This window comes from Labeo rohita, chromosome 13 (genome assembly GCF_022985175.1).
Source record: "Labeo rohita strain BAU-BD-2019 chromosome 13, IGBB_LRoh.1.0, whole genome shotgun sequence".
NCBI classification, from domain to species: Eukaryota; Metazoa; Chordata; class Actinopteri; order Cypriniformes; family Cyprinidae; genus Labeo; species Labeo rohita.
Genome location: NC_066881.1, coordinates 35,136,659 through 35,148,917, shown reverse-complemented (window position 1 = coordinate 35,148,917; position 12,259 = coordinate 35,136,659). Strand labels below are relative to the sequence as shown.

General features: G+C 30.1%; 1 protein-coding gene across 1 annotated transcript in view; it reads left to right on the top strand.

The window, feature by feature from the left end:
• Window positions 1-12,259, top strand: part of LOC127175472 (adhesion G protein-coupled receptor A3) — a 196,255-nt gene that overhangs the window by 163,036 nt on the left and 20,960 nt on the right. Inside the window, exon 15 of the mRNA XM_051126554.1 lies at window positions 11,246-11,373. Coding sequence (XP_050982511.1) covers window positions 11,246-11,373 — 128 coding nt within the window. The remainder of the gene's footprint in view (window positions 1-11,245; window positions 11,374-12,259) is intronic.

Sequence of the window (12,259 nt, the reverse complement as noted above, 5' to 3'; positions counted from 1 at the left end):
TTTTATTTTATTTATTCAAGCATATATAGTGGAGCATTTAATGTTTATTTATCATTATATAAATTTATTCATTCATTAATTTCCGCATATAAAGTGCAACGTAGTGTTTATTTAATCATTATATAAATGCATTTATTTATTGTTTGTTTATTTTAAGCATAAAAAAGTGCAACATTTGGTGTTTATTTTATCATATTAATGCATTTATTTATTTGTTTGTTTGTTTGTTTATTCAAGCATATATAGTGGAGTATTTAATGTTTATTTGTCATTATATGGATGCATTCATTCATTCATTCATTTCCGCATATAAAGTGCAACATGTAGTGCTTATTTAATCATTATATGAATGCATTTATTTCAGCATATAAAGTTCAGTATTCAGCGTTTATTTTGTCAGTATATAAATGTTTTTGTGGTTTTGCATTACAATAATGAGATTTTGAGGGGTAAATATGCTTAACTGTCATTGCAAATAATGTCATAATGCAAAAACCTCTTTAATTTCTTTCAAATGTAATTCCCTGTCTCTGTGTGTGAATAGTGTGTTGAAATGTGACCTGTGCTTGTACCCGAGAGGTTTGTTGGTGTGTTTCAGCAGCAGATGTGAGGATCTCTGGTGTTTATGGCTGATAATTCCTCATAATTGCATTGCTGAGATCAATTGTTGTGGCAGCTGCGCGATTGGCTGACAGATGCTGGTGTCGTTACTCTGAACCGGACGCACCTGTGCATCTGCCGGGACGTTCGCTCCTGTCGCCCGATCGTAATCGTGTGGATTCGTCAAAACACGAGTCGTAGGCGCTCGTTTCAGAAGACGCCCTGCTGTTCGTCTGCCGCGCTTTAATCCGCCTCTTCAGCGGCATCACGGGCTTCTGAAGGCAGCGTGATAATGTCAGCGCTTGTTACCCACAATGCATCGTGGTGTGGATGTTTAAGGCTTCTGTGATGATTGAGGAGAGCATCATCACGGCCGGCGCCGGTCGATTGAAAAGCACATGAAAGCATCAGCAGGTAATCATCAAGGTCTCGTAACGCTCAGATCTGTGGAGATTAATAACGTGGAGCTGGTGTAAATGATTAAAGTTAATCAGGGCTCTGCCTGGAGATGTTTAGATCCAATCCCGTCCTCTTTCCGTCAGAGACGCTCTCATTACATGCAGCTCATGTGCTTTAAATCATCACATGTTGAGGTGAATCTCATGAAAATGGCAATGTTTTAATTATTTTTTTAAATGTATTTATTATATAAACTTCAGTGTTTTTAACCACTATTTAAATGCATTTATTTAATCGGTATATAAATCAGATTTTATACTGATTAAATCACACAAAATCATGTTACAATCTCATGAAATTCACACTTTTTAATTAGCTTCTAAATGTAATTATTTTATTTAATTTTATTTTGATTCAGTCTTTAATGTTTAGTATTTAACCAGTATATAAATGCATTTATTTAATCGGTTTATAAATCAATTTTTGTAGTGATTAAATCACATAAAAACACATTACAATTATTTTAATCAATCATATACGTTTTTTTATGCTGATTTTAAATCACACAAAATCATGTTACAATCTTAAAATCTCACAAAAATGTCACTTTTATATTTTTTTTTTCATTATTTGATTTTATATTTATTTGATTTGATTTGATTTTTTTTATTATTTTAGTTTATTTTTTCAGTGTAATGTTCATTATTTAAACATTATATAAATGCATTTATTTAATCTGTATATAAATCCATTTTTATACTAAATCATGTTACAATCTTAAAATCTCACAAAAATGTCTTTTCCTTTTTTTTTTATTTTATATTTGTTTTATTTTATAGTTTATTTTTATTCACTGTAATGTTCAGTAGATAACCAGTATATAAATAAATTTATTTAATCAAAATATAAATCAATTTTTATACCAATTAAAACACAAAAAAAAAACATATTACAATCTTACAATCTCACAAAAATGTAACTTTTCTATTATTTTAATTATTTTGTTTATTTTATTATATTTTTTTATTTTATTTTATTTATTCAGTGTAAAGTTTAATATTTATTTAACCAGTACATAAATGTATTTATTGAATCAGTATATAAATCCATTTTTGTAGTAATTCAATCATAAAACGCATTACAATCTTACAATGTCATGAAAGTCACAGTTTTCTATTTATTTATTTATTTAATGTTCATTATTTAACCAGTATATAAATTCAAAATCATTATATACGTTTTTATGCTGATTTAAATCACACAAAATCATCTTACAATCTTAAAATCTCACAAAAAGTTTTTTATTTTTTCATTATTTTATTTCATATTTATTTTTTTTATTTGATAGTAATGTTCACTATTTAACCAGTATATAAATGCATTTAATTAGTATATAAATACATTTTATACTAATTAAAACACAACAAAATCATTTTACAATCTTACATGTACATCTCGTGCAGATGTCACACAATTTTCAATGTGCTTTTATTTTATAAAATAAAAAAAAATAAAATAAAATAAAATAAAATAAACATCATAAAGAATAATATGCTTATTTTTATGACCATTATGATGATGATTTTTGTCAAAATAAAGCACATTTTCCCTAACATTCCTAAAACATCACATTTTTTTAAATTAGTAATTAGATTTTGTTATAGATCCATTTTAATACTGATTAAGTAATGTTGTAATGTAAAAATAAAATTAATATAAAAATATAAGTATAAATATGCAAAAAATAAGATAATAATAATTACTATATGTGTATACTTTATACTCTGTGTGTGTGTATACCTACTATTCTTACTATACACACACGCACACATAGTATTAATTTTAATACCGTATTTATCTGTATTTTTTGTTGCAGTACAGTTGTGAGCAATAGGTATGCAAATATGTTTATAATGTCATTTAAAATTAGTGGAAAAAATCCCAGAGGACCTAAAAATACTACTTATTTCCTTTCTGCAAAATGTAAGTCATTACTTATTCTTCTGTGGTTTTGTTAGATTCGCCCGTCGGCTGTTTTCTGTGTTTTTTTTACAGACTGTTTTATGTTATTTGGCGTTGTCACACTTAAGCACAGCTGGCATATGAATCAGATTCATAAAGACTTTCTCCGTCAGCGCTCGGGTTAATGGCTTCTGAAGGACACGTGTGTTATAAAGCGCATGTAAAGGACGGGACGTGTAAGTGCTGAATGTTAATGTGGAGGTGATCTGCGTGTGTCGCTCCTCACACCTCCTCTCATCCCGCACGCGCTCCTTTTGTAACGTGCCATTGTTGCGTAACGCCGCCGGTAATTTGTTCTGGTGTGAATTGGCCGAGTGCTGAAACTGTACTGTTATGCAACCGCACTGCTGCTGCTCGTCTTTAATGTTATTTGAGGTCAATGCGACATGTTTTTCAGACGAAATGCATGTGCATCAGTGTTTCTCACTGTAATGTGAGTTGTTGTGGTTTGTGCTGGGAATCAAATGAACGTCTGATCGTCTCAGATTAACGTGTAGAGATTGTATTGTGTCGGACTGCCTGATATTAATTTTCACATTAAAAAGTAGGAACTTAGTGTTCAGACCTGTGTAGCGTGTGAGTGTGGGGTTTGGATTTGGGGAAATAAACTAAGCTGAACTGTAAACTGAAAAAGGTTTAGGGTTTATTTTAAAACTGTTTTCAAAGCTTTTCGAATTGTAAAATATTTTTACAATACAAAACGGGTGTTTCTGTGTGAATATCTGATAAAATATAATTTATTTCTGTGATCAAAGCTGATGAATTTTCAGTATCATTACTCCAGTCTTCAGTGTCACATGATCCTTCAGAAATCATTCTAATATGCTGATTTGCTGCTTAAGAAACCTTTCTGATTATTATCAATGTTGAAAACAGTTGTGCTGTCCAATATTTTTGTGGGAACCATCCTACATTTTATTTTTCAGGATTCACAGATGAATAGAAAATTCAAAAGAACAGCATTTATTTGAAATAGAAATATTTTGTGACATTATAAATGTCTCTACTGTCACTTTTGATCAATTTGAAGCATTGCCGATAAATGAAAGTATAATTTTTATATAGTTTTCAAACAGGACTTGTGCTTATATAATGAATAACTATGACATTTTGAAGAAGAAATAAAATATTACAAATTAGGTAGATGTATGTCTATTACACCACCATTCAAAAGTTTGGGATGTGGAATATTTAAAGTTTTTGAAAGAAGTCTCTTCTGTTCAAAGCTGCATTTATTTGATCAAAAATACAAAAAAAAAAAAAAAAAAAAAAAAAAAAATATTTTTAGAATTTAAAATAGCTGTTTTCTGTGTGAATATATAATAAAATGTAATTTATTCCTGTAATTAAAGCTGAATTTTCAACATCATTACTCCAGTCTTCAGTGTCACATGATCCTTCAGAAATATACTTAGCATGAAATAAATGTATTTTAAATACATTTTAGTATATTTATTTTCCACTAGAGCATTGCAGGGAATCTTGCGAGTTGCTGTGAGAGAAAGACAATGAGTCAGCTGAAGACGGACGTTTGACAGCTCAGCGTGTTATTGACATTTCTGACTTTATAATGCATCTAAAAATGTACCAGCAATGCTTTTGTCTCATGCTGAAGTTTCATTTTTTGTCTGGTAGATACTGAAGAGTGATGCTTTCAAACATTGATCTGAAAGTAACTGAATTAAACCTGCTGATTATTTTTGCATTTAAAAGATTAAGATCTGCATCGTTCGGCTCATTCAAGTTCAGTCGGATCAATATTTTTGCTGTTCAGGTGTTTACATGAAAGCGATTTGCAGCGATTGACCGTTTGGTCCGATTATAGCGGATTATTAGGCTGCATGAGCTGATGAAGAGGATTCCTGCTGTTAGTTTGTGTTTAAATGATAGTCATAGTAATATTTTGGTAAATATATCAAAATGCAATTTTTGATTAGTAATATGCATTGCTAAAGACTTTGGACAACTTTAAAGGTGATTTTCTCTGTATTTTTATTTATTTATTTATTTATTTATTATCCTCAGATTCCAGATTTTCAAATAGTTGCATTTTGGCCAAATATTGTCCTATTCTAACAAACCATACATCGTTGGAAAGCATATTTATTCAGCTTTCAGATGATATAGAAATCTCAATTTCATAAAATTGACCCTTGTTTTGTGGTCGAGGGTCACATATGCTATATTTCGGGTCATTAGAGGTCACATATTTATTCTGGTTATTATGCTGTCAAATTCTGAGACTGAACTTTCATCTTTTAACTGTCATTCATGCCATTAATACAATAATTTGTGAGATTTTTCATGTCATTTACACTGTTTAAAAAAAAAAAAAAAAAAAAAAAGTTATTTTCAACTTAATTTGTTACCCTGCTCACTTTTAGTCAACAAAAATATTCCAGTTGTCACTTAAATTAACATTAAGTAACTTAAAATTTCTAAACTAAAAATTAAGTCAGCAGGGTAACAAATTATATTAAGTAGAAACAACTTTTTGAAAGATTTTTTTGTTTTTACAGTGTCCATATTCTACAAAATTTGTTGTTTCAACTTAAAAAGTGTTCATGCTGCCTTAAAATTTTATGTATGTTCATGTAGTACAACTTAACATTTTATGTTGACTAAACTTAAAATGTTAAGGTGGCACAAACACTAAGTGGAAAATGTAAGTTTTTTTTGTGAGGTTTTATTTTCTAATTATTAACAAATATTTTTTTTGTAATCTTCATTTTTAAGGCACTGTATTGTTCAGTTTAAGAGATCTGTGAGTCTTAATATGGTTTCATGTGCAAAATGTTGAATTTTATCCATATCCAAGGGTCAAAAACCAAATTTAGTTTTCTTAGCATATAGCTGATACTAGTACTTACTGTATTTAAAGAGCAATGTCTGAAATAAAAAAAGTAGAAAAGAATATAAAGATATCTTTAATACTTATTGAGTTATAGACATGCAAACTTTGGAGAAAAAAATGTAAGATGTGGTTGTCCCCCCCCCCCATTTTTGAACTGTTACCGTCTCCATATAATGCAGCAAAGATTGCAAATGTAAACAGATTTTACTAACAGAGCTACTAATCTTTGTGTAAAAATAACATGATGATGCTGCCATCTTTCTGCAGTCACTTTAACCTTCTGTAATTTTGCTCCAAATTGCAGGTGAAAATTGTCATTTTGACAAAATTTAAATGAAAATGTATTATTCAATAAATATACATCTGTCACTTTTATTTTGTGTCTTTCGTCGCTATTTTTGTTTTTCTTTCCTTAGAAAAATGGTACAAAATCAGTCATTTTAATCAGTAAAGTTTCTGCAACTTTGGTTTGACATGGATCGACTCTCATTTCCACATTTAACTGTTAGGTTGTCATTATTACAACAGAATCTGACTTTTAGTTGTAAGTGAGTGAAAATTCAGGATATTTTAAGTGGTTTAATTCACTAATTACATATTTGAGGCTGTGCCAGATTGTAGTGTGTAGTTATTAAATAATTTATAGTGTTTAAAATCCAGAAAATCATGTTCTGGCTAATCAGTTTTCATTTCTTAATTGTATTGTCTGTCTTTTGGAAACAGATTAAATGATGATTGGAAATGCTGGCAATGCTTTACATAAGGCCTTTATATATAATGCATATTAAAAGTAGTTTTAATGCATTACTTATGCCATGTGAAGCACTTTATAATGTTTCATATAATCTCATGAAGAATTGTAACCACATTTATAATACGTTCTAATACTTATCTATACTTAGATAAGTATTAGAATTCAAAAACTTTGTTACACTTTTGATTACACTTTTTGTTTCACTTTGTTACTTTTGTTACACTTTTTGTTACACTTTTTATTACCAGTGTTGGGGGTAACGCATTACAAGTAACACAAGTTACGTAATCAGATGATTTTTTTTTCAAGTAACTAGTAAAGTAGCGCATTACTTTTTCATTTACAAGAAAATATCTTCAAAAACACCAGTTACTTTTTGTTTCCTTTATGTAATTAGTCCTTTTTAATTAACCATTGTCTTTGCTGCAAAACTTACTTTTGATTAACTAATATTTGTGCTTAATTTTTCTTTTGGTGAAGAGTGTTGAACTTTCTTCTCTTACAGTTCTACTGTACAGACATGAGTTTACTTTTCCTTCAGCCTTAGGATTATTTATTTCACTTTTTGGTGTGAAAGGGCTTTTACATTTGTCAAAAATCTAACTTTTAATATTAAAAACAAGCGAGCAAGCCCTGCCCAGATTTAAAAAGTAACGCAAAAGTAATGTAACGCATTACTTTCCATAAAAAGTAACTAAGTAACGTAATAGGTTACATTTTTAGATGGTAACAAATTATTGTAATGCATTACTTTTAAAAGTAACTTTCCCCAACACTGTTGGTTACACTTTTGGTTACTTTTTTTTACACTTGTTACACTTTTGGTTACACTTTTGGTTACATTTGTTACACTTGTTACACTTTTTGTTACACTTTTTTTACAATGTTTGTTACACTTTTGGTTGCATTTGTTACACTTTTTGTTGCACTTTTTTGTTACAATTTTTGTTACACTTTTGGTTACATTTGTTTCACTTTTGTTACACTTTTTGTTACACTTTTGGTTACATTTCTTACACTTGTTACACTTTGTTATACTTTTTTACAACGTTTGTTACACTTTTGGTTGCATTTGTTACACTTTTTGTTGCACTGTTTTGTTACACTTTTGGTTACATTTATTACTCCTGTTACGTTTTTTTTTTACACTTTTTTGTTACAATTTTTGTTACACTTTTGGTTACATTTGTTACACTTTTTGTTTCACTTTTGTTTTACTTTTGTTTTGCTTTTGTTACACTTAAAAGTATAATGCATTAAAACAAATGACAGATAAACATTCAAATATTGTAATGCATTTTAACTTCGGATACAATTATTTATGAGATGCATTATACGTGAAGGCTGTAAATAAAGTGTTACTGAAATGTTTGTTTTATTAGATGTATTTATTAAACCACGCACCAGTTGAATTTAACAACAAATATTACATATTTCGTTTGGGATAACAAAAATTTCTATAAAATTGACAGTTCTGATCAAAATGACTTGTAATGAAGGTCTGTTGTCTTTGATATTTTATGTTCCAGATATGATTTGATGGTTCTGGTTAACAAGGTTAATAATCTCAGTATTGATGTTGCTCATGTGTTGTTTCTCAGTTTTACTTCAGATGCTTTTTTTTTTTTTTTTTTTTTTTTAAGTTTTCATAGCAGCCTGTTCATAAGAGGATCAAGTGTGCAAATGTTCAGGCATCCGGCCAGAGGATTTCATGTGTGTGAGAATTAATCTCTCACCTCGTTTGTAAAGATGAATATTTTTGACTCTCAGTACTCCTGTATTTCTCCCATTCAGTCTCGATAAGCAACTGGTCTCTTTCTCTCCTGAAAATAGTTCTAGTTTTCTCATCGCTGTTGTTTCCTGAATCCATCAGATCTACACAGGTGTAGGTCAAAGATCAGACAATATCCGGGTCTCTGTATCTCTGTAGACATCCTTTGATGAAATATCCCAATATGATTCACTTAAGAAGCATTAGATCTTTCTTTAATCTCAATATTGCTGGAAATGAAATCAAAAGGCCTCTCTAAGTGGGTTATGGTGAAACTGATGATGTGAAGTCAGTGTCCCGTCACAGATCGGCTGTTTTGTATAATAATGTGGTTATTTGTGTGCAGCAGGGAAATATGATCTGCTGTTGAATAAATCAGTGATTCGAAAAGATGAATGATTAATTGTGAGTCCTGCTTGTGATGTTTGTGAGAAGTAAAAGCGAATGTTAGAGAAGTTTACAGTTGAGGTCAAAAGTTTACATACGCCTTTCAGAATCTGCAAAAAGTTACTTATTTTACAAAAATAAGAGGGATCATACAGAATGCATGCTGTTTTTATGTAGCACTGACCTGAATATTTCACATAAAAGACATTTACATATAGTCCACAAGAGAAAATAGTTGAATTTATAAAAATGACCCTTGTTTAAAAGTTTACATCCCCTTGATTCATAATACTGTTTTGTTACCTGAATGATCCACAGCTGTTTGTTTTTTTTTTGTTTGTTTGTTTGTTTGTTTGTTTTTTGTTTTGTTTTTTTTGTTTTTGTTTTTTTTAGTGATAGTTGTTCATGAGTCCCTTGTTTTTCCTGAACCGTTAAACTGCCTGCTGTTCTTCAGAAAAATCCTCCAGCCCCCACAAATTCTGTGGTTTTCCAGCAATTTTTGTGTATTTGAACCCTTTCCAACAATGACGGTATGATTTTGAGATGCATCTTTTCACACTGAGGACAACTGAGGGACTCGTATGCAACTATTACAGAAGGTTCAAACACTCACTGATGCTCCAGAAGGAAAAACCATGTATTAAGAGCCAGGGGGTGAAAACTTTTGAACAGAATGGAGATGTGCACATTTTCTTATTTTGCCTAAATATCATATTTTTTCCATTTAGGACTCTTCTTCAGAGAATACAGAAGATACTTACATGTTTCCCAGAAGACAAAATAAGTTAAACTTACCCTGATATTCAAATTCCAAAAGTTTTCACCCCCAGCTCTTAATGCATGGTTTTTCCCTCTGGAGCATCAGTGAGTGTTTGAACCTCCTGTAATAGTTGCATATGAGTCCTTCAGTTGTCCTCAGTGTGAAAAGATGCATTTCAAAATCATACAGTCATTGTCGAAAAGGGTTCAAATACACAAAAATGCTGTAAAAAACAAAGACTTGTGGGACCTGAAGGATTTTTCTGAAGAACAGCAGCAGTTTAACTGTTCAGGACAAACAAGGGCCTCATGAACAACTATCACTAAACAAAAAACAAAGCTGTGAATCATTCAGGAACAACACAGTATTAAGAATCAAGTGTATGTAAACTTTTGAACAGAGTCATTTGTGGACTGTGTAAACATCTTCTATGTGAAATATCTTATTCAGGTAAGTGCTAAATAAAAAACATTCATTTTGTATGGTTCCTCTTATTTTCGTAAAATAACATTTTGCAGATTCTGCAAGGTCTATATAAAAGTTTGACTTCAGCTGTGTATATAAAGAGATCTACTTACATGGATATATATACACTGCTGTTCAAAAGTTTGGGATCAGTAAGACTTGTAATGTTTTTTAAAGAAGTCTCTCATGCTTATCAAGGCTGCATTTATTTGTTGTAAACTGCAGAAAAAAATTGCAAAATGTTATTACAATATAAAATAGTGCTTTTTTTATTTGAATCTACTTTAAAATAGAATTTATTCCTGTGATGCAAAGCTGAATTTTCATCAGCTGTTACTCCAGTCTTAAGTGTCAAAAATCATTCTAATATGCTGATTTATTATTAGAATTATCAGTGCTGGAAACTTTATCAGTTCAGGATTCTTTGAGTAACACGTTGAAAAGAACATCAGTTATTTGAAATATAAATCTTTTCTGACAATGTACATCTATGCTATCGCTTTTAATTAATTGAACAAAATTAAAATAAAAGCATTGGTGAATAAAAGCATTAATTTCTTTCAATAAAAGAATAAAAATGCTCTGACCCCAAACCTTTGAAGAACAGTGTATATTGTTAGAAAACCTTTCTATTTTAAATGAATTCTGTTCTTTTGAACATTTTATTGATCAAAGAATCCTGAAAAAAAAAAAAGTAAAGCAAGTTCCAAAATAATATTTGGCAGCACAACATCGATAATTCTAATAATAAATTTGCATATTAGAATGATTTCTGAAGGATCATGTGACACTTCAGACTGGAGTAACAGCTGATGAAAATCAGCTTTGCATCACAGGGATAAATTATATTTTAAAGTATATTAAAATTAAAAACTATTATTTTATATTGTAATAACATTTTGCAATATTACTGTTTTTATTCTGTATTTTTGATCAAATAAATGCAGCCTTGATGAGCATTAATGCATTACTTCAGCAGAGTCTTTTATGCATTTATATGTGAGCTTCAGTTTGCTCGTGGTGTTATTGTCGGGTAAACAGGTCACAGCATCTTTACACACTTTCACAAACAGCAGTTTATTTGATGAGAGGTTTATTTCTGCAGCCTGTCACCAACATCTAGGCTTCGTCTGAATATTGACTGCCTTATTTTCCAGTAATATTATACTATGCCTGGTAATTCGGCATCTGTGTGTTGGATGCTGATTTTCTCTGTCTCTGTGTGTGTTTTAGGATCTGAAGAAGGTGCTGTCGTTCCCTCCGTATCCGGGAGAGTTCCTGCACCCGGTGGTGTACGCCTGCACAGCCGTCATGCTGCTCTGCCTGTTCGCCTCCATCATCACCTACATAGTGCACCACAGGTAGGGCGCACACACGCATAAACACCACGAATGTCGTGTCCCTTCATTCATGACTTGTTTTTATCTACAGTAATCAGGGCGATGATGGGCAAAACCTGCTCATGCAACCTTTAAATCATCATAAAGAAACAAAAAAAACATTTAAATAAGTACGTTTTTGGCTGAACGTTTATTACACTAATTCATTTTTTAATGTCTATACTTTTTAGTAACTTTTATTTCAATTTGAGTTTTTTTTAGTACATCAAAAAAAAATAAAATAAAATAAATAGATAAATTTTGGCTTGGCCGTTAACGAACGAACATTTAAATTAAGTCTTTTTTTTTAGTATATCAAAAAATAAATAGATAGATAAATAGATAAATACATTTTGGCTTGGCTGTTAACAGAAGCAAACCAAATGAACAAATGAACATTTAAATATTAAGTACGTTTTTGGCTGAACATTTATTATTTTAATTCATTTTTTAATACCAATAATTTTTAGTAATTTTTTTTTATTTCAGTTTATGGGGTTTTTTAGTACATCAAAAAAAAAAAGGAAAAAGATAAATAAAAAAATTTGGCTTGGCTGTTAACAGAAAAAAAGAAATGAATGTATAAATAAGTACATTTTTGGCTTTGGTTTATTATATTCATATTTCAATGTCTATCATTTTTATTTCAGTTTATTTCAGTTTTAGCCTTTTTAGTACATCAAAAAAAAAAAGAAAATTAAATAAATACATTTTGAAAGAATTTTTTAATGTCTATAATTTTTAATAACTTTTTATTTCAGTTTTAGTTTTTTTAGTACATCAAAAAAAATGAAAACTAAAATACATTTTGGCTTGGCTGTTAAAAGAAAGAGAGAAAGAAGGAGAGGAAAGAAAGGGAGAAAGAAAA